We start from the raw sequence: 23,406 nt of genomic DNA on the forward strand, positions 1-23,406 counted from the left end.
CATTCCCCCCGCCAAGGAAGTACATAGAGTCTCCACTAGAGAACGCGCTGCATCTGTAGCCGGCCCTCATCTCTGGAACAACCTTCCACCTGCTCTCAGAACTGACCCCTCTACTCCTTCCTTCCAAAAGAACCTCAAAACCTGGCTCTTCCGGAAAGCATTCACACTAGGGATAAATAATCCTGTCACAGCCCCCCCACCCCCACCTTATTACACCTCCCCTTCCCCACCCCCTGCCCCCCTCCCGCCTCCTGTCCCAATCCTGCCACTATACATAGTTAATTTAATTTAATTTATTTAACTCTTGATATATTCTGTAAGAAGTTATGCTAATAAGCATGTTATATTGTAATAATATCTTATAAAACAGTTTTATGTACTTAGCTAGTTACTCAATTAAGCTGTTATATTGTATCATGTCATTATAAGGCCAGCCTTAGACATCCTGTTATATGTAAACCGATGTGATATGTCAAATCGAATGTCGGTATAGAAAAATAAATAAATAAATAAATATCCCCCAGAGAAATCTCAGATGGGCTAATAAAGCTCTACTAACCATACCCTCAGTCAAAACAACAAAACTGACCCAAGTTAGAGAGAGAGAGCACTATCTTTAGCGGGGCCAATATTATGGAACGCATTACCACTCGAAATAAGATTAATGAAAGATTTAAAACTCTTCAAAAAAAGTTTAAAAACATGGCTCTTCAAAAAAGCCTTTCACAGTGAGGTCGCTGAATAAGAACACCGACACACCCAAAAGCATAATTGCTTACTTTATTATTTTTATCATAATTAAGTATTAAATTAAGAGAAGGACAGTATAAAACATATGTGATTATCTTATTAATCGTATAAATGGAAATTCCAATCCACTTTCCATATAGGGTATATTATTGAAACATGTAACCGAAAATTGATTGGCACCCTCTAGATAATTTATAAACAAACCAAACTTATTTATGTGCCTAATTGTAAACCATTGTGATGGTGCATTCCTAAACGATGGTATAGAAAAGCTTTTAAATAAATAAATAGATGCAGGGCCCGGCCACAAGTGTAAGTGATAATGTTTGTGTGCGTTTCCGATTTAAAATTCAGCCGAGACATGGTAAAGAGAGTTTTTGTTTCAAAGAACCCAATGCAGTATGAGTTCTAGCCTCAAAGCAAAATTTATTGGCCCTGTCTAGGCCTTATTTTTGTTCTCTTATTGGATGATATTTTGAAATATAGAGTTTAGAGGAAATTTATCAGGATTACATACTATTTGGAAAATATGATTGAATGGAATAATGACAAGTATTCCAAATGTATTTCAGTGTATGAACCAGTAAACAATTACTTCTGTATTGCATTCTTGTATTTAGTACATTTTTTTTCATCTGTTTAAATTACTGTATAAAATTTCTGGGTAATCTCATCTTGTATCTGAAACAAAGATATTACACTAAAAAATGAAAGGAAAGTTAGCTGGGAACAATGCCTTAATTATTTCCTTTCTTTTACAAAACAAGCATTATTTGACTTTCCATACTACATTTTTATTTAGTGAAATATTGTTGCAGGAAACAGTTGAAGTGTTTTTGAAACACCCCTCAGTGAAAGATGACTCAGATCTTGAGGGAAGAACAGCCTTCATGTGGGCAGCTGGAAAAGGCAGTGATGATGTGATCAGGACTATGCTGAAGTTAAATCAAGACATTGACATAAACATGGCAGATAAATATGGTGGCACAGGTAAGGCAATAGGTACAGAAAAGAGCTGTCAGACTTTCACATTTTGGTACGATTAGTATTACTAAAAATAAAATTATAAAATAAAAATTGTATATTGCTTTTAAAAACCCTTTAAAGGAACCTTGCTAGCATGAGTAAAATAGAAATGACTGGTATTTGCTGAGAAACTTGGTGCTTCAAAGAAATGTATCTTCAAGAAACAGAGACTTAGCTGTAGCTTACAAGATGGCATAGCTAGAGGGGGAAATTATTTTGCTTTAACTTGCATAGGTTTGTTGCTGCAGTACAGAGGAAACAGAAATTAAAGCAGGAGATTCAAATATAAAATAGTTTGGTTTCTTTTCTCAGACCATGTAACAGAAAATTGAACTGTATTTCACATGGAATTCAAAGCTTTTATGACTAAATCACTTTTGCATCTTCTTTCATGGTTGCAATACTAAGAATATGCATATTGAAGCGACATGACTGGCCTATGCTGGTGAATTGCACTAATTCTGTCAAAATTATAAGCAAGCATCACCATTGCAACATGGCTGACCAGGGTTCTAACTTCTTTTCAATTTATATTTAACCAATGAAAAAAATCAAGAAAAAATAACATTTTAGTGATGCTTTCTATGTTTGTTTTATCATAGCTTTATTTTAATAGGATGTTGCTGTTAAAAGAAAATGTATCTTTTGCATTATCTTTCCCAACATTGGCCACTTAAGGTGTGGATGTGACAAAAAGTCATTGCAGAATGGGAGCTTCCCTGCTTCCTATCTATCATGTTTAATTAAGAAAACCTTTGTTCCCAGTACACAGTACCATCAAGTGTCAATTAATTGCTACAAATGGTTTGGCCTCTGCACTTGAAAAACTGAATTCCAAATAGATCCTTGCAAGGAATCCATCTGTACCTTCATCTGATTGGCTGTTCCCATTATGGTTTAAATTCAGTGATCCCCAGTGTGCCAATCAAACTTATGTTGTATTTCCAAAGATGAATTAGCATGTTTTTTTTATGGGTGACCTATGGGTCACTTTCCTTCTTCAAAAGAAAAAAAATATTCTGGCTGCCTTGCACTGCCACTCTGGAGGCTGCCAAATGAAGAAAACTCCTTAAAAGAGATACCAGTGAAAAAGTATACAAAAAAACAATTCTTTAATTCTGTTAACACTGGTTGTTCAGAAGGGGGAAGCTTGCCATGTATAGGAGCTGCACGCTGTGACTTCACTATCTGAGCCATTATAGAAGCGCACTGTTCTGCTACCACCCATGGGCCACAAACTTGAGCATCCTCTTGTTGCTGGCTTCTATGGGCCATGGTCTCTCCACTATCTCCTGCTGCTGCCAGTGCCTGAGGAGACACCAAGGAGATCAGGCGGTTGCTATGAAAAAATGGGAGCAGGGAGTGAGAGAATGAGTCTGGTTTAGATAGAGTTGGGGAGAGACAGAACAGCAGAGTCCAGGGGATGGAGGAACACGTGTGAGAGAGGGAGAGACTGGTGGGGAAGAGGAGGAGGTTGGGAGAGTTGGCCTTGTTGAGGAAAAATAAAGCTGACTGCAAAAAAAAGGTCATTCAGAAACAAAACTTTATTGTAAGGACATGCACAGGGAAGATTTCAAGGGAAAGATAGTTTGTGGGTCACAAGGTTCCACCAATCCTAGGGCTTGGTTTAAATCTCAGATCTGTTGAGCAACCATTAACTTCATTCCACACTCAGCGACTATACCCTCGCCATCCTCAGCATAAGGCTGACTCAATTTATGCCATTTACGTTTGCTGACATCACCTTTTAACTCTTGAGTGCTAAACCTTTCCTAGGAAAAAAATATTTACGGATATTTGCCTTTTCTCCACTAGTTCAGGCTGACCTGTACTGATCCTCTATAACCTGGGGGAATCGGGCTGCCTCAAGTGACAGGGCACATGCCCCAGGCAATCTCTTCTTGAAAGTCCAAAATGAGAGAAGTCTTTTACCTTACTGGCACCGAGGCTTCAATGGGGAGAACTGTCCAGGAGCTAAACTCCCTGCTTTTTGCCTTGCTAATTGCCGTCCAGTGCAAAAGAGGAAAAGTTGAAAAAAAAATAAGATTACAACAGAAAGGGCAGTCAAAAGTAAAATTTTATTATAATGCACACTATAAGCAAGCACTCGGGGGCATCTCATACATGAGCCAGCTAGCCTGACAGATAGGAAGAGTTTCCCAGAACAAAAAGGTAACAATGTATTTAATCTCATGATAAATGATCTGGAAATTCCCAAGCTACTGCAAGCATCCTTTGTTCCTGAACATACCCAGATCAGTCCAGACAAGCGGGTTTTATTCATCCCTACCAGCAGATGGAGGTAAAGAAGAAAACTTTGGGCTCTGATATACGAGAGTGCCACCTGCAGTCCCGCAGTATTTCTCTACCTCCAGCAGATGGTAGAGGTGCTAACCCTGCAGTCCTGACTGACTGAATATATTAAGGAAAATTGCTCCCCGAGGTGAAGGCTCCGGGACCACTGAAAGCCAGTGGTCTGGTTCCCTCGGTAGGCCCGAAGCTCCTCAGCCGGCTCAGGAGCAGGGAAGAACCCTTACTTTTGTTTTGTGCTTTCCTGTGTACCTGGGCCTTTAAGTTTAAAGTTTTGTTGTAAAAAAAAAAGTCACCAGCAGCTGTCTGCTGTTGCAACAGCAGACACGAGTGAGCAGTCTGAGCGGCCTAGCAGGCAGACACCTCGGTGGGATCGTCGGGTGCAGGCCGGGCAGTAAGTGGACGGATCGGGGGATTATTAGGAGGAGAGTGGTCCTGGTCGGGACAGTTTCACTCCGGAGTTGGCTGGCTGCACTCCCGATCGAGCCGCGCAGTTTTCAGTCATGGCAGCGGCTTGTTCAGGAGCCCGCGGGAAATACTTGGGGCAGTGCGCCCTCTTCATGGTTTGACAGCTGCCATGTGGTACGCCACTCCCCCTCGCGATCTGGGCCGCGGGGAAGCAGGGCAAGCATAGGATTTGCCTGTTTGGTTTATTTTATTTTATTTATTTATTTATTTATTTATTTATTTATTGGGTTTTATATACCGATAACCGTTTGCACATCGTGTCGGTTTACAGATAACTTAAAACTTTTTGGCAGTGTCATTACATAGAACTTTTTGGCAGTGCCATTACATAGAATAGTAAACAATGCAAACAAGAGAAAAAACATCGAACAAATGGAAACTGGATAACTATTTACAGGGAACGACGGTTCCTCAACCGGGGGCGGAAGAGGGAAAAGTCGACAGGAGCACATTGTAAAGATATTACAAGAAGCACATTGTGAGGATAATACATCGAGAAAAGTGTAAATAGCTCATGAGGTCATCAGGGAGAAAGTTATTGTGAGAAAAAGTCAACAGGGGCACATTGTAAAGGGTGATACCGGGAATGCATTATACACAGCTTAGAGGGTCATCAGGAAGATGGTTGTTGAGGGAAGGGTAGGCCTGTAGGAATAGCCAGGTTTTTAGCTTTTTTTTGAATTTGGGTGTAGATGTTTCAGAGCGTAGGTCTGGGGGCATAGAGTTCCAAAGGGTAGGGCCGGCCAGGGAAAAGGCTCTGTTCCTGGTGGAAATAAGTTTCGTGGATTTGATAGAGGGGGTGCGGAGTGTCCCTTGGAGGGCAGTACGAGTAGGTCTAGTGGATGTGCGGATAAGCAGTGGGAGGTTGATCCAGTCCGTGTTTTCATTGATGATGCTTTTGTGAATAAGGGAGAGAACTATGAAAAGGATACGAGACTGTATTGGTAGCCAGTGAAGATCGATAAGGGTGGGTGTGATATGGTCACTTTTTTAGCGTTAGTAAGGATACGTGCTGAGGCGTTCTGTAGGAGTTGCAAAGGTTTAATGTGTGTAGCAGGGAGACCAAGGAAGAGTGCATTACAATAGTCTATTTTGGAAAAGATAATAGACTATAGTACTGTGCGAAAATCAGTGAAGAATAAGAGAGGCCGGAGTTTTTTGATAGTTTGGAGTTTGAAATAGCAGTCAGTAAGGATAGATTTAATGAAGGGTTTAAGAGAGAGCTGGTTGTCAATAAGGACACCAAGGTTACGGGTGTGGGAGGGGAAGGGCATGGCGGAGTACGCAGTGGGAATGGAGGGAGAGGAATGTTTGTTAGAGATGATGAGGAGTTCAGTTTTTTGTGGGTTAATGGCAAGGTGCATGTCAGTGAGTAGCTGGCTGATGGCGGTCAGGCATGAGTCCCATTTTTGGAGAGCAGTTTGGAGGGAGTCAGTAAAGGGGAAAAGGATTTGGACATCATCTGCGTAGATAAAGTGTTTGATGCCAAGATTAGTAAGGGGGGTGGTGAGAGGGAGCATATAAATGTTAAATAAAGTGGAGGAGAGAGAGGAGCCCTGGGGAACGCCTTGGTCCAGGCTGACTGGGTCAAATTCATTGTTGCCGATGGATACTGTATAATGGCGATCTTGTAAGTAGGATTTGATCCATGAGAGAGCAGTGCCGGAGATTCCTATGTTACTGAGCATGTTAATTTTTCTTTCTGCCTTTATTTATTTTTTGGTGCTTGCTATGACAGAGAAGCAGCTCAGGGAGACCTGAGGGCCTGTGGCAGCCCGTCAGTCTGCCTGAATGACCTCCTCCTCTGCACGGAGGGGGAGGTCTGACAGGCAATCAAAGCCACGGAGGAATCCACGGACCACGGCGGGAGTGAGGGCTATGGCCACAGAAGCGGAGCCGAATAGGGGGGCTTCCCCCCATAGTTCCAGGGGTTCCCCGCCGCTCCTGTCTCCCATGATTTGACCAAGGAAAAAAGGTCCGAGTATCTCGGGCCCTAGCAGCCCCAAGCGCCCTTCGGGGACCCCGGGGGGGGGGGGGGTTTCACCCGAATTTGTACGTTTGATGCACAAAGCCTTCCTGGCTAAGCAGGCAGGTAAGTGCGGGATCACAGAAGGCCCGGCGGGATCGGCAAAGCAGGGGAAGGTCCCCCTAAAGGCTCTGCAGGCCCGCAAATTCTACCTCCCGGGGAATGGCTAGCGCAATTGGAATCGGACTCGGACGAGTCTAAGGAGGAGGATGAGATATCCTCGGAGGCAGATCGGGAGGGGGACCCGATTGGGGGTCTCCCTCTGGACCCAGGGGACGCTAAAACGGAACAGGGGACCTCGGACGGTCCCGAGGCTGAAGGCAATGATCCTCTGTCGCAACAATATTTTCTGCCCCGTCTTTTCAAGAGAGAGGAGTTTCGCCCGCTTATACCTCTGGTGTTAGAGGAGTTGGGGATTAAGCTCACCCTGGAGGATTCAGATGCTGAAGGGGTTAATCCGGTTCTGGATGGCCTACGGAGACCCCCCAGCACGTTCCCTGTTCCGAAGAAAATCCAGAAGTTGATCAACCAGGAGTGGGATTCCTCCGACTCGGGCCTGAGAGTGGGCAAGGCAATGTCCAAGCTTTATCCGCTTCTGCAGGAGCATTTGGATGTTCTCAGCAGTGTCGACAGTCACTAAGAAGACCATTATCCCGGTTGCTGGAGCTTCCGCCCTGAAGGATTTTTAGGATTGGAAGTTGGAAGTGCATCTCAAGCGAGCGTTTGAGGCCCTGGGGCTTGGCCTGCGAGCAGGAGGTCTGTGCAAGTCTGATGCAGTGGGCCTGTTTGTGTTGGATCCAGAAGCCGCAGGCGCAGTTGGTCTCCGGGATTCTTTCCCCAGTCCAGGCAGCCCGCCTGGAGGTGGGGGTTGCCTATGGTGCGGATGCCTTGTATGACCTGGTGAGAATCACGGCCTGCGTTATGATGTCGGTGGTGGCGGCCAGACGACACTTGTGGCTACGTAACTGGTCAGTGGACCTGTCATCAAAATCGCAGCTCTGTAATCTGCCCTTTCAGGGGAAACTACTGTTTGATGAAGAACTCGATCGCCTGATGAAGTCGCTGGGAGAGACAAAGGGCAATAGGCTGCCAGAGGATCAAAAGTCTGACCGGAAACATTTCTCCTCTCGGCCTCACTTTCGAGAGTTGAGGCGTTTTCGTCAGCCGAGATCCTCGGGGGTCTCGGCCCCACGACAGTCCTCGCACAGGCAACAGTCCTTTTGGGGGTCATCTAGAGGCGGATCCACCCAGGGAGCAGGTGGCAATAAGTCCTCACAATGAGATTCGGCAGGTCGACTCCTCATCTCTGGTAATCGGGGGCAGGCTGGCCCGGTTCTACGGGGAGTGGACCAAGATAACCTCCGACTGGTGAGTCTTGAGCTTGGTGAGAGACGGCTACACCTTAGAATTTTCTCGCCCCTTGAGTCAGTGTTTCTGGAGTCACGTTGTCTTTCTTGAAGCAAGCAGATGGCAGTCTAGGAAATGCTTCAGCGTCTGTTAAGTCTGGAGGCGGTTGTGCCGGTATCAGTGTCTGAACAGAGGCAAAGCAGATATTCCATCAATTTCGTGGTGCCCAAGAAGGAAGGTACGTTCCGCCCTATCTTAGACCTGAGGAAGGTCAACCAGAGTTTGAAGGTATCACGTTTTCGGATGGAGACGTTGCGCACCATAATTGCAGTGGTACAGGGAGGAGAGGTTTTGGCGTATCTGGATCTCACCGAGGCTTATTTGCATATTCCCATCAGTCAGGAGCACCAATATATTTCTCAGATTCATGGTTCTGGGACAGCACTATCAGTTTCAAGCTCTTCCTTTAGGACTGGCCACCGTTCTGCGGACCTTTACGAAGGTGATGGTAGTAGTGGCGGCAGCTCTTCGACAGGAGGGATTTCTGGTACACCCGTACTTGGACGACTGGCTGATCCGGGCGAAGTCACTAGAGGAGTGTGTGCAGCCCATGGACGAAGTTCAGTCACTCCTGGAATCTCTGGGCTGGGTCATAAATGTGCAGAAGAGTCATCTGGTCCCCTCCCATTCCCTCGAATACTTGGGAGCCCGTTTCGACACCCAGCGGAACAGAGTGTTTCTCACAGACGACAGGGTGAACAAGATTTAGGGACAGATAGCGCGCCTGCTTCGTCTACAGATACCGAAGGTCTGGGATTATTTCAGGTCCTGGGCTCGATGGCATCCACGTTGAAACTGGTGCCCTGGGCGTTTGCCCACTTGAGGCCGCTGCAGAGAGCGCTGTTGTTACGTTGGAATCCTCTGTCGCAACAATATTTTCTGCCCCTGTCTCTGACGGAGCCAGCCAGGTCCAGTCTGGCCTGCTGGATGATGCAGAGCAACCTGGAGAAGGGAATGCCTCTCGAGGTCCCGGATTGGGTGGTGGTAACCACGGATGCCAGTCTTCAGGGCTGGGGAGCGGTTTGTCTGGGCAAGTCTGCTCAGAGCCTTTGGTCGGCGTCGGAGCAGGCGTGGTCCATCAATCGCCTGGAGACGAGAGCGGTACGCAGAGCTCTAGAGCTGTTTCTACCCTTGGTCTGCGATCGGATGGTGCGAGTTTTCTCGGACAACCCGTCCACGGTAGCTTACATCAACCACCAGGGCGGAACCAAGAGTCCTGCGGTAGAGCAGGAGGCTCAGCTGCTGTTCAAGTGGGCAGAGCTTCATCTCAAGGGAATCGCCACATCGCAGGAGTTGACAATGTCCAAGTTGATTACCTCAGCCAATAACAGTTGGATCCGGGAGCTCCTCTGCGAGTGGTGGGGGACCTCGCAGTTCGATCTCATGGCAACGAGTCTCAATGCCAAGATGCAAAGGTTCTTCAGTCGTCAGAGAGAGTCCGGGGTGATGGAGCTCGATGCCCTGGTATGTCTGTGGCCGACCGGGGTCCTCCTGTATGTCTTCCCTTCGTGGCCGCTGATAGCAAAGGTGCTCAGGCGAGTAGATGGTCATGCAGGGTCAGTGAAAATGGTGGCTCTAGAGTGGCCTCGCCGCCCGTGGTTCACAGATCTGGTGCGTCTGTCAGTGGACGGTCCGCTACGCCTGACCCACCTACCAGATCTCCTTCGTCAGGGTCCTATATTTTCTGATCAGGAGGATCACTTCTGTCTCACAGCCTGGCTTTTGAGAGGAGGCGATTGCGTGTGGGAGTGTATTTGGAACTTGTAATTGCCACGCTTCTCCAAGCGCGACGCCCTTCTATCTCGTGAGCCTATTCCAGGGTATGAAAGGTGTTTGAGGCCTGGTGTGGACAACAGAGATTGGACCCTTTACAGGTTTCGGTGTCCCATATTTTGTCATTTTTGTAGGAGGGTTTATCCAAAGGATTAGCCCATAGTTCCCTTCGAGTCCAGGTTTCTGCTTTGGGCTGTCTCAGAGGGAGGCCTTGGCTTCCCATCGGGATGTGGTGCGTTTTCTATGGGGAGTCAAGCATCTCCGTCCACCTCTGCGTCGCATTTGTCCGGAATAGAACCTCAATCCCGCATTGCGGGCCCTTTGCAAGGAGCCTTTCAAGCCTCTGAGCCGGACATCTTTGAAGATCCTTACTCTGAAGACTGTCTTTTTGGAAGCTATTTGTTCAGCTAGAAGGATTTTGGAATTGCAGGCGCTTTCTTGCCGTGATCCATTTCTCCGGATATCGTCGGATAAGATGTCCTTGCGAACGGTGCCTTCATTTCTTCCTAAGGTGGTGTCGGTTTTTCATGTGAACCAATCAGTGGAGTTGCCCTGGTTTCCAGATTGGGATAGGGATCCCTCGATGGGTCGAGCTTCATCTTTTGGAAGTGAGACGAGTATTGCGTTGCTTGAAAGTCACTAACGCTTTCCACATTCGGATCATTTGTTCGTCCTGTTCGGGGGAGCGAAGCAGGGCAAAAAGGCGTCTAAGGCGTCTTTGTCTCTGCAGCTTATGTATCCAAAGGAAGAATGGTTCCAGTGGGGCTTAGGGCTCATTCGACTCGAGCTCAGGCGACGTCTTGGGCTGAGTGTCAGCTGGTGTCTCCACAGGAGATCTGTAGAGCTGCGGTGTGGTCCTCATCGCGCACTTTTACCATTATCGTTTGGATGTGCGGGCCCTGGAGATGGCCCCTTTTTGGGGAGAATGTTCTTCGAGCGGGTCTTTCGGGTTCCCGCCCAGTATAAGAGGGTTTTGGTACATCCCGCTTGTCTGGACTGATCTGGGTGTTACGTTCTGTGTGTAAACTAGGCAGTGGGCCCTTGGATCGTGAGAAGAGATGACTCCACCCACAGGGAGGAGCCCTGTGGAGACTCACCACGACAGGCAGGATCTCAGCAGTGATAGACTACAGAGACAATAGCTTTATTATGCAGCAAGAATATCCCGAGGAGCGGGTTAATAGACTCAGTCCAAGTAAATAGTCTGCAAGCAGGCTTCTCCGTAGTGGTCCGCAGAGCGGGGTAACCCGGGAAATACTTCCTCTAGATGAGACTTATGCTGATGATCTCCGGTAGTGGTCCACAGTGCGGGATAGGCCGGAGGCTGAAGCTGGAAGTTGCACAAGGTAGTACAGATCCGATAGTGGCACGCAGCGTGGGTTAACCCAGAGAATACCTTCTCCTGATGAAGCTTTGTGCAGGCGATCTCCGGTAGTGGTCCGCAGCGCGGGGTATGCCGGACGCTGGTGGTAAAGGTTGCACAAGACAGTATGGATCCGGTAGTGGTCCGCAGAGCGGGATAACCCGAGAATCCATACGATGAAGGAAGAGCAGGTCAGGTACTCACTCAGACTCAGAGGAAGCCAGTTGTAGAGTAGGCACCGAGGAGACCCGAAACAGGAGCACTTGAGGGTCATCCGAGGAACAGTGATGAAGCCCACTGGAGGGAAGGTGAGACAGGTAGAGATGGCTCTCCGAGGAGCAGATAGCCCTAGGTGCGACAAAGCCCCCGAGGAGCAGGTACCGAGATCACCTAGACAAGCGAAGTCCCAGAATGGCGGAATTAAGCAGGACAGGAATCCTTGCTATCTCGTAGCTTGAATAGTCAGCTGAGCTTAAGTATTGTAGGCGGATGACGTCATGCGGTGGGGACGCCCCTGAGGTTTCTGCCATGACACATACAGGAAGGGGGCAGGTGCGCTCGTGCCCTAGGTTACCCCGGATGCAAGATGGCTGCCGAGGGGAGAGAGGAAACAAGATGGCTGCCAGAGAGGTTGCATGTTGAGCTGCTCTGTTTCTGTGTTCCCTCTATTAGCTGTTTCCTCTGAAAATGCCTCACAAAAGAAAGGGGAAGATTCGAGTTTTTCCTCCTGTACCGGAGAACCCCAAGGGGCAGCGTTTGATATTGCAATATGCGACCCAAATCTCAGCATCGAGGACATCTAGCCCCATTGGAGAGGAGGGGAAAGGAGCCCTTTACTCACCCGGGGAACTATCTTTGTTGCCTCCGGACCCCAGAACGCCGCTGCAGGCTGTTCCACTGCGCGAACCAACAATTGCTGGGACGTCAATGGGAGAAAGCGTCGACTTGTCTCAGATGGGAGGCGCCGAGGGCGGCGGGGCAGAGGGAGGAGCTGGCCAGTCCTTTGCAGAGCCCGCGGAGTCCTCGGAGAGAGAGTTGGAGGAGGGAGGACTCAGAGGTGTGGTAACATCGACCGGCTGTAATGCTGGAGAAGGACAATGGCTTGGCTCCTTTACCCCAAGGAAAATTACAAAACCAGCGGTGGTAACACTCGAGTCCCTTTGGGACTTGGTTGCAGGGAATGCAACGAAACTCGATGAACAAGCCTTTAGGCTGGAGTCAGTTACAAAACGAATGGACAAATTTGAATCAGACCATAACCAAGAGAAGCTGGATCAAAAGAACGCTCTGGAGAAGGTAACCAAAGAAGTTCAAAAATTGCAAGATTTAAGTGTGGTTACTGTGAATGAAAGACTATCGTCAATGAGAAGACTTGAGTCTGTTGAAAATTATTTAAGACACTTAAATTTGAGAATCCTTAATTTTCCCAAAGTGATGGGAGAACTACCGTTTCAGACTTTTAAAAAATATGCGATAGGGAGGCTGAGAGAAACATTACCTTATTGCTTTTGGAGCCAGCGAGGGTAAGGAGGTGACACTCCCGCCCAGTCGGGGCTTGGCACTTACTTGAGTCACTTGGCTCTTGGATCATCGTGGGTAAGGAGGAGCCCCTCCCGCCCAGTTGGGGCAGTGCACTTCCTCATTGCCGTCGTCATCAGCGGGGACCGGTTAAGGTTTAAAAACCGGCCCCCTTACGGCGTTCTTTGAGGCTGAGAGAAACATTACCTTATTGCTTTTGGGTCCAGCGAGGGTAAGGAGGTGACACTCCCGCCCAGTCAGGGCTTGGCACTTACTTGAGTCACTTGGCTCTTGGATCATCGTGGGTAAGGAGGAGCCCCTCCCGCCCAGTCGGGGCAGTGCACTTCCTCATTGCCGATGTCATCAGCGGGGACCGGTTAAGGTTTAAAAACCTTAACCGGTAGCTGACGTCGGCGCGCTGCCGAAGCTGTGCACGCCAAAGGGGCGCGCGGCTTTGTCGGGATAAAACGTTATCTGGATTCTATTGGAAGAGACTGAGAATCTAAAAGTGAGTAAATTTATCATTTATTAACTGATTCTACCGGCCTCCCTTCAGAATGAAAAATTGAAAATTGAGTGATCCTCCGGACCCACGGATATTCAGATAACAAGTTAAAGGAAATGCCTCACACTAAACGGAAGGCAAAAATTAGGGAGATGGCTGTATCCTCTCCCATATTGGAACCTTCCCAACAGCAGATTCCGGCTTTTTTCACTCCATCTACTGGCCAGATACCAGAGGAAAGGGCCGCAGAAAGATCTGATATTGAGAGGATATCAGATTCAATGGCCAAAACATCATTAAGCCCTGGTGCACCAAATATTCCTCCCCCACCATATTGCCTTCCTACAGATTTCTTCAAGCTTGATTTATCATCTAAAAGTGGGGAAGGAGCCCAAACAGCTATGGGAAAGTTGGAGGTCAAAGGAACTGAAGGTGGTGAGCATATCTTGGAAAAACCTTCAGAAATTACCCTAGACTTGCTTTGGACAGCAATAAAATCTTTAGAGGGGGCAATTGTAAACCTTTCTAAATTGACTGTGGATTCCAACCAATGTATAAATTCAATTGAAGCCTCTTTGGGAAAGAATAAAGAAGACATGTTACAGATGGAGACTAGATTATGTAAAGTAGAGAATTGGCAGCAAAAGTTTGCTAGAGCTGCGATCATCTATGATAAGAAATTGGAAGGTATAGAAAATACCCTAAAATATCTTAATCTTAGAATTATTAATTTTCCTAAGCATGATTTAATTCCTGCTTATGATATGTTTAAAGAGTATCTGACACAAATATTAAAACTGCCACAGCAAATGCTACCAGTTCTATCTAAGATATATTATATTACATCAAAAAGTAAGATAGCGGTGGAGAGTAAATCTAATGATCAATTAAATATAACTGAAGTTATATTTTCAAGTATTGATACAGCGATAACGAATAGAGCTACTTTGCATACATCTTTCACTTTTGCTTCAGATAGAGAGACAGTCTTTAGATTATACATGAGAAATCGAATGCTGTTGTTCCATGGTGAAAAAATTTGGATTTATCCAGATTTTTCTAGGGTAACAAGAAAGGAGAAGGAAATGTATTAACATGAGAAATGAGATAGAAGTTATAGGAGGGAAAATGACATTAAAATTTCCTTGTAAATGTGAGATTGTTCACCAAAATCAAAAGTATGTATTTTTTTAACTTTCGCAATTGCGTGTTTTCCTTGTTTCCCACACCCGATAATTAGCTGTGATGGTATTTTGATGCAAAATATATGCTAGTAGAATTTTCAATATTCAATTGTTGCAGAAAGCAGATGTTCATTCTGCTATTCTATTTCCTTTAACCGCTCATTTATTTTCAGTTATCCTTCTGAAATATTTCTTCTTCTGATTGTCAGATCAATAATGTAATGCTTCTGTTAATTAAGTAGAATGTTTTACCTGTATCTGAACGGTGCAATGAGAAATGATATCTATTTGTGAAAATTGTATAAATAAAAAAAAAAAATGCGATAGAGATCCGTAAATTGCCTCCAGATAAAGTTCCTTCTTTAAAGAAAATATTCTTCTTGCCTCAAAAAAGCATTCCTATATTGCCTAGTTTAGGGTTAGATATGTCTAATCTTTCCAATTTCCTTGAAACTTCTGGGGCTGAAGTAATTGAGAGGTCTGCTTTGTTTATTACCTTTTTCTCTGAAAGTGATTTAGGAATAATTATGAAGAATTATTTCAGGAATATTAAATCTTCATTCTTGGGGGGTGAGGTTCGGATTTTCCGGATTTAGCTAAATTCACGCAAATGCGAAGGAAAAGATTTATTTCCATGCGTGCAGAGGTTTTGGCATTAGGGGGTATCTATGTTTTAAGATATCCCTGTAAGTGCGTTATAAAACTCTCTGGGAACACATATATATTTTTCAGCCCAGAACAGCTACAGGCTCTTCTCGAGTCACGAGCACAAGAACCTGCATGAGATAGGTGGGGGTCTATAATACATATATATCTGAGATATTAGACAGCCTTATGTTAATTGTTTAGATTTTTTTCTTAAAGTTCTTATTTTATGTCCTCTCCATTTTGCCTACGTAAGAAAGATACAGGGATAAGATTAAGAATCATAATTATGATTTGCTTTGGAATTTGTAAATGCCAATTGTAATTATGTAATTTTGTCAATGTTTATCTTGAATTGCTATGCAAAGGTTTTCTTTTGTATTAATCATAAATCATGATAAATAAAAAATTTAAAAAAAAAATTTTGCTGCCGGGAGCGCCCACGCCGTCCTGGGCACGCCATGGAGGTCAGCGTGTGAAAGTGGAGGCTGCAATCCTCCCTAGACTTGGTGCTGTAGGATGAAAGGAGGTAAGCAACAAAGGTCGCAGCCATCTGCGACCGACGGGCGCAACAGTACCCCCTTCTTAGGGCCCCTCCCAGGAGATTTCGGCTTCCTAGGATGAGTGAGGTGGATCCGATGTAGAATGTCTTTGTCCAATATGTTAACGGCAGGTTCCCAGCTGTTCTCTTCTGGTCCGTATCCCTCCCAGGAAATGAGATATTACCAATGCTTTCCTCTTTTACGTACATCCAGGATGTCATCCACTTTGTATACGATGTCCTCTTCAGCATCAAGAGGTTGTGGGTCAGGACTTTTGCGAGTGAACTCTGAGAGGATAAGTGGTTTCAGGAGAGAAACGTGGAAAGCATTGTGTATTTTCATCGAGGGTGGCAGCTTTAAGCTGTAAGTTAAGGATCCCAGGCGACGAAGGATGGTGAAGGGTCCAATGTATCATGGAGCAAATCAAATCGAAGGCAGCTTGAGCTGAATGTATTTGGTACTGAGCCATACCTTATCTCCTGGCTTAAATTGGGGAGTTGCTTGATCATGAGCATCACAATATCTTTTGGCCCATTGTCCAGCTTTACGTAAAAGCTCCTTGGTTTGAGTCCAGAGTTGGTGGATCTCATCAGCTGTAGCTTGAGCAGCGGGTGATGTACCAGATAATGGTTTGGGAAGTGGTGGAAGTGGCTGACGGCCATAAACAATCTGAAATGGAGTAGATCCAGTAGCGGACACCAGATGTGAGTTCAAGGCAAACTCATCCCAGGGTAGTAACTCCGCCCAATCATTCTGTCTAGAGTTGACATAGGCCTGGATGAGCTGTTTAAGGGTTCTGTTCATTCTCTACGTTTGTCCATTAGATTGGGGGTGATATGCAGATGTTAGATCTAATGACATGTCGAATTTATGACATAGCGCCCTCCAGAACTTGGCGGTGAACTGAACCCCTCTGTCTGACATGATGTGTTTAGGCATGCCATGTAGGCGGAAAATATGCCGCACAAATAGTTTAGGAAGTTCTGGGGCAGATGGCGGCCCAGGCAGGGCCAAGAAGTGTGCCATTTTTGAGAAACGGTCCACCGTGACCCAGATGGTATTGTTCCCATTAGATGGTGGCAAATTGACGATAAAGTCGCAATGTGTGTCCATGGTTCATCAGGAATAGGCAATGGCTGGAGAAGGCCTCAGGGGCGACCTGCAGGTAGCACAGGACTCCACATAAGTTTGGACATCCTTTTTCATAGATGGCCACCAATAATATCGCTGTAGACTAGCGAGAGTGCGGGCTTGTCCTGGATGGCCTGCTAATTTAGAGTTGTGGGCCCAATGCAGCAGCTTTTCTCTTAGCGTCTGAGGCTGCTACCGAATGGGTAGCAGCCAGCATTATCTTCTCGGGGTCAATAATGTGACGTGGCTTGTTTGAAACATCTTCAGGAGTAAAAGAACGTGAAAGAGCGTCTGCCCAGTCATTCTTATCAGCAGGACAATATTTAAGCAGGAAATTGAACCGGTTGAAGAATAGTGACCATCGAGCTTGGCGGTGGTTAAGTCTCTGAGCATGGCATAGATATTCCAAGTTCTTGTGATCGGTGAACACAATTATCTGGTGTTGGCACCTTCGAGCCAGGGATGCCACTCCTCAAACGCCAGCTTGATAGCAAGCAATTCCTTATCACTGATGCCGTAATTTTTCTCTGCTGGCGAAAAGCGTCTAGAGAAAAATGAGCAAGGGTACAGAACATGTGTATCACTGTGCTGGCTAAGCACTGCCCCTAAGCCAACATCAGAGGCGTCGACCTCAACGATGAATGGTCGACGAGGATCGGGATGGCATAAGCAGGGTTTCCTGAGGAAGGCTTCCTTAAGAACTTGAAAGGCGGAGATGGCGTCTGGTGACCAGTGTGAAGGGTTAGCTCCTTTTTTAGTCATAGATGTGAGTGGCGGTGTCAAGGTTGAGTAGTCCTTGATAAAAGTACGATAATAGTTCGTAAAGCCAAGGAAGCGGCGTAGAGCTTTACTACCAGTGGGTTGAGGCCAGTCTTGTATACTTTTAGTCTTCTGAGGGTCCATTTGGAAACCCTTCCTGGACACAATGTACCCGAGGAAGGGAATAGACTCTTTATGGAAAGCACACTTCTCAAGCTTGGCGTATAAGCGATTCTCCCGGAGCCTCTGTAAGATAGTGATGACATCTGCTTGGTGGGTTTGTACATCACGGGAGAAGATGAGGATATCGTCTAAGTATACAACCACACACTGGTATAACTGATCTCACAAGATGTCATTCATTATATTTTGAAATATGGCCAGGGCGTTGCACAGGCCAGAATGCATTACCAAATACTCGAAGTGGCCATCGTGAGTATTGAAGGCCATTTTCCATTCGTCTCCCTGACGAATACGAACGAGATTATAGGCACCCATTAGATCCAGCTTTGTGAAAATCTTTGCACCCTGAAGCCGATTGAACAGCTCTGAAATTAACGGTAAGGGATACCGGTCTTTGATAGTGATTTCATTCAAACCTCTGTAGTCAATGCAAGGGTGACGGGATCCATCCTTCTTGCCGACGAAAAAGAATCCGGCTCCTGCCGGAGACTTAGAGGGGCTAATAAATCCTTTCTGCAGATTTTTTTGGATATAGGCCGACATGGCCTCAGTCTCTGATAAGGAGAGTGGATAAACTCTTCCTCTGGGTGGCTCTGAATCAGGTTTCAAACTGATTGCACAATCAAACAGTCTGTGCGGTGGAAGCACATCAGCAGCTTGTTTTGAAAACACTTCTTGAAATGCTGCGTACTGCAGCAGTAGTCCAGGAGTACTAGATGTGGTAGCCATACATGGCAATGGAGTTTTGATTTTTTTTAGATATTTGTCATGGCAGTTAGGTCCCCATTGTGATAACTCCATAGAAGACCAGTTAAATTGGGGAGAGTGGTCTTGTAACCATGGTATGCCAAGCACTATGGGATGGATAGCCTTTTCAAGAACCAGGAACGTAATGGTCTCTGTATGCAGGGATCCATTGCGTAGGCAAATTGGTTGTGTAGTGAGCGAAACCTCTCCTGGCAATGGTTCGCCGTGAATGGAAGAGAGAAGCAGAAGCGTGGTTACTGGCTCAGTGGGAAGTCGTAGGTGTTCTACCAATTTCTTCAGAATAAAATTCCCACCGGCACCAGAGTCGACTAGAGCTTGAGTGGCAAATTCGAGAGGCCCAGAGATGATGGAGACAGGGAGAGTCAGTGGAGGAGAAGGAGCAGTCAGACCTAGGAAGAGTCCTCCAGCGGATCCTAGGTCTGCGTGTTTCCGGACAGATGGGGCAGGTTTGAACTGCATGGCCAGTCTTCCCGCAATACATGCAGAGGCCCATCTTTTTGAGATAGCGCCTTTCCTTGGCGGTCAAGTGACTATGGCCTAGTTGCATAGGTTCGTCTTCCTCTTCTGGGTTAGGTAAAGACTGGACCAGAGCTGACAGTAGGGACCAAGAACGGTTCCTCCAGATACATGCTTCTTAAGAGGTTTTACTTCAGAGCATTTTCGTATACGGGGATCAATACGCCCAGCAAGGTCCATAAGTGAGCTCAAAGTATCAGGCAACTCCCATGCGGCAAGTTCATCTTTTATGCGGGAGTTGAATCCTCTTAGAAATATGGCTCTTAGGCAACCTGAATCCCATACAAGCTCGGAAGACAGTGTCTTGAAATCAATCACGTAGTCTGGGAGTGGCTTGGTCCCTTGTTGGAGATTTAGAAGTGCAGAACCGGCAATGGATTGGTGAGCGGGGTCATCAAATACTGACCTGAAGAGAGTCAGAAACCCAGGCAAGTCATCAAGGACTGGATCATTGCATTCCCAAAGAGGTGAAGCCCAGGCCAGGGCTTTCCCATCCAACAAGGACAAAGATATATGTTGTCTTAGAAGCAGCAGTAGGGAAGTACGCCTGTTGTAGGGAGAAGTGCATACATCACTGATTTAGAAAGCCCCTACACAACAGGGAGTCTCCTGAGAAACGAGTAGGGGCTGGCAGAGGAACTGTAGTTCGCCCGGTAACCACCGGGGGTGATGCATTCTTGTTAGAAGTAGTGGAATCACTCAGTCTGCAATTCAGCTGGTTAAAGGCAGTAGCCAGTATATCAAGAGTTCTCTGTTGCTCTGTAATCCGTTGGGATAGGCTAGGAATGGCCTGTAAGGCTGAGAGCTGAGCCGGGTCTAAGGAGTTAGCAATCAGTTCTAAACTGTGTGTAAACTAGGCAGTGGGCCCTTGGGTCATGAGAAGAGATGACTCCACCCACAGGGAGGAGCCCTGTGGGGATTCACCACGACAGGTGGGATCTCAGCAGTGATAGACAACAGAGGCAATAGCTTTATTATGCAGCAAGAATAACCCGAGGAGCAGGTTAATAGACTCAGTCCAAGTAAATAGTCTGCAAGCAGGCTTCTCCAGTAGTGGTCCGCAGAGCGGGGTAACCCGGGAAATACGTCCTCTAGATAAGACTTATGCTGATGGTCTCCGGTAGTGGTCCGCAGTGCGGGATAGGCCGGAGGCTGAAGCTGGAAGTTGCACAAGGAGGTACAGATCCGGTAGTGGCCCGCAGCGCGGAGTAACCCGGAGAATACCTTCTCTTGATGAAGCTTTGTGCAGGCGATCTCCGGTAGTGGTCCGCAGTGCGGGGTAGGCCGGACGCCAGTGGTAAAGGTTGCACAAGACAGTATGGATCCGGTAGTGGTCCGCAGAGCGGGATAACCCGAGAATCCACACAATGAAGGAAGAACAGGTCCAGTACTCACTCAGACTCAGAGGAAGTCAGTTGTAGAGTAGGCCCCGAGGAGACCCGGAACAGGAGCACTGGAGGGTCATCCGAGGAACAGTGATGAAGCTCACTGGAAGGAAGGTGAGACAGGTAGAGATGGCTCTCTGAGGAGCAAATAGCCCTAAGTGCGACAAGGCCCCCGAGGAGCGGGTACCGAGATCACTTAGACAGGAACAGTGAAGCGAAGTCTCAGAATGGCGGCATTAAGCAGGACAGGAATCCTTGCTAACTAGTAGCTTGGATAGTCAGCTGAGCTTAAGTATTGTAGGCGGATGATGTCATGCGGTGGGAACGCTCCTGAGGTTCCCGCCATGACGTGTATAAGAAGGGGACAGGCGCACCATAGGTTACCCCGGATGCAAGATGGCTGCCGGGAGCGTCCATGCCATCCCGGGCATGCCATGGAGGTCGGTGTGTGGAAGCGAAGGTGGCCATCCTCCTTAGACTTGGTGCTGTAGGAAGAAAGGAGATAAGCAACATAGGTCGCAGCCATCTGCGACCGACGGGCGCAACACTGGGTATGTTCAGCAAAGGAAAATTGGTTCTTACCTGCTAATTTTTGTTTCCGTAATACCACAGATCAGTCCAGAGGCCCACCCTGAGGATCTCTGCCGAAAGACTACTTGGTCTACTGCTGTAGTTATTTGCAAAGCAGATTTGTCATTTTTTGGCTTTGAGTTCTTGGTTTAATGTTTTCTGCATTATCTATTTGATCAGGGGTATCCATTTTGGGAGCCTCGTTCGCTCTTTATTGTATTATCTTGGCTTGGGTATCGATTAATACTGAGGGAATGCAGGTGGCAATATCTTATATCAGAGCCCAAATTTTTGTTCTCTACCTCCATCTGCTGGTGGGGATGAATAAAACCCGCTTGTCTGGACTGATCTGTGGTATTACAGGAACGAAAATTAGCAGGTAAGAACCAATTTTCCTTTCTAGCTTTGTGGTTAACTGTCTACTAAAGATAAGGTGAAAAGAAACTGGAAATCAATATAAAAAAAATCTTACCTTACAACCATTATATAATGAGGATAACTTTCAAAACTGCTCGCATGTGCCCATATACACATTTATGTAGGTGCACACAAATTTACTAATGTATTTTATAACCTGCACCCAAATGATATGCGCAGTTTATAAAATACAAGTACATATGCGTGCATACATGCTTGTGCAAGTTCAGACTTATCCAGAAAAGTAGCGGCAGTTACCAGGATAAGTCTGAAAAGTGCTACTTGTCCGTCTAAGTAACACTTTTCAGACTTATCAGGTTATGTAAAATAGCCAGAAAAGTCTTTTAAAAAAGCAATTTTTATTCGGATAAGTTCAAATTTGTCCATCTAAGTAGCAGTAAAGGCGCTACTCAGCTGGATAAGTTGGAATTTAGCAGATAAGTGTGTGCAAATGATATACTCTTGTATTTGTACTTTGAATTTTAAAGGGATGTGCTAATAGACTTTATTTGTGTTAATTAGAGGCACTTACACTCTGCAAGTCAGCCTTTACATGCATAAGTCGAGATTTTAAAACATTCATGTGGCAATGAAATAATGAGTTTTACCAATTAGTCTACCTGCTCGCCCAGTCCAAATGCAGCTCATGAAGACCCTCCTGGCTATTCAGCCTGAAGTCTCCCCCATTTTACCCAGACCCCCCACTCAGTCATTTTTTCACTTTTAAGATGTTTATGATCACTTACACAAGATATTGAGCAGGAGTAAATATACGCAAGTAAAAGACTTACACACATCACTTTGGCAGGCTGTACAATAGCAACGTATGCATGTAAATGTTGGCCCTTTCCTGGAATGCCCCTGCCAGCTCCTTCTCTCTTTTTACAGATGGTTCCCTATTTACATGCATATGTTGTGGGTTTTAAAATAGGGATACCTTTTTCCATATGTGTTGGGAGTGTCCTAAAGTCTCTCAGTTTTGGGGAATGATATATTCAGTCATAAATGAAATACTGTCAGAATTGGTGACAGGATCACCTGAATGTGTATTACTCAGTTTACCTACTGAGCTCAATGCTGATAAAAATAGATTAGTCCACTTCATATTTATAACAGCACATTGTGAGCTAACGGCCCACTGGAAATCTAGTGTTATCTCTTCAAAAGAGTCAGTCCTTTTGCGAATGGAGAGGATTTGCTCCCTTTACTGATTAACTGCACTAAAAAATCATGACATGGGTAAATTCCAGAGGATTTGGGGCCCATTTATGTCTTGGTCGAAGCATCAAAAGAAGCCTGATTGATCTCCATGCTTTATCTGGGCCACCCTGTTGGCAACACCAATCCCGCACTGGAACCTCACTGTCGGGATGCCCTAATTCTAATGCATCATTAGTATCCTTTGAAGATACCTCTCTCCAAACCATGCGCTGCTGAGCGACTGTCGACTTTCCCTTTTGTTCTAGTTTAAAAGCTGCTCTATCTCCTTTTTAAAGGTTAGCGCCAGCAGTCTGGTTCCACCCTGGTTAAGGTGGAGCCCATCCCTTCGGAAGAGACTCCCCCTTCCCCAAAAGGTTCCCCAGTTCCTAACAAAACTGAATCCCTCTTCCTTGCACCATCGTCTCATCCACTCATTGAGACTCCGGAGCTCTGCCTGCCTCTGGTGACCTGTGCGTGGAACAGGGAGCATTTCAGAGAATCCTACCCTGGAGGTTCTGGATTTAAGTTTTCTACCTAAGATGCCTTTTCATGTTCCTTTGAGAGAGAGGACTTGACAGAACTGACTCAGCACATTACTGATCATACAAGAATCATTTTAGCCAAGACAGTGGTTCCCAAATGCTTCTGAGAGAAGTTACTCAAGTGGGTGATTCCTGCCTGGCAGATCAACACAGAGTTGCCAGAACCATGGAACTGCTCCTCCACCATTACTGGTACCTTCAAATGAGACATAATATATGTTGCTACAGGGAGTCCTGTCCCAATCGTGCAATTAACAAGAGCTGTCTGTTGCGTCTGTCGGTCTTAGACAGCTTCGCCCCGTATGCCTCACCTTGTTCACGGCTCCTCCCGCTTACCTTGGAAAAATGGCCGTCTGTAAGTTGGCCTCTCCGGCATCCCCGGAACAGCTATGGTGCTGCCTCCCGCCATGTTCCTCCC

General features: G+C 46.2%; 1 protein-coding gene across 9 annotated transcripts in view; it reads left to right on the forward strand.

Annotated features, from left to right (window-relative positions):
• Positions 1–23,406, forward strand: part of INVS (inversin) — a 1,037,426-nt gene that overhangs the window by 538,612 nt on the left and 475,408 nt on the right. For all 9 annotated transcript variants that reach the window (XM_029589897.1, XM_029589895.1, XM_029589896.1 and 6 more), the window contains one exon: positions 1,569–1,740. In XM_029589897.1, coding sequence (XP_029445757.1) covers positions 1,569–1,740 — 172 coding nt within the window. The remainder of the gene's footprint in view (positions 1–1,568; positions 1,741–23,406) is intronic.

Source organism: Rhinatrema bivittatum, chromosome 2 (assembly GCF_901001135.1).
Source record: "Rhinatrema bivittatum chromosome 2, aRhiBiv1.1, whole genome shotgun sequence".
In the NCBI taxonomy this organism is placed as follows: Eukaryota; Metazoa; Chordata; class Amphibia; order Gymnophiona; family Rhinatrematidae; genus Rhinatrema; species Rhinatrema bivittatum.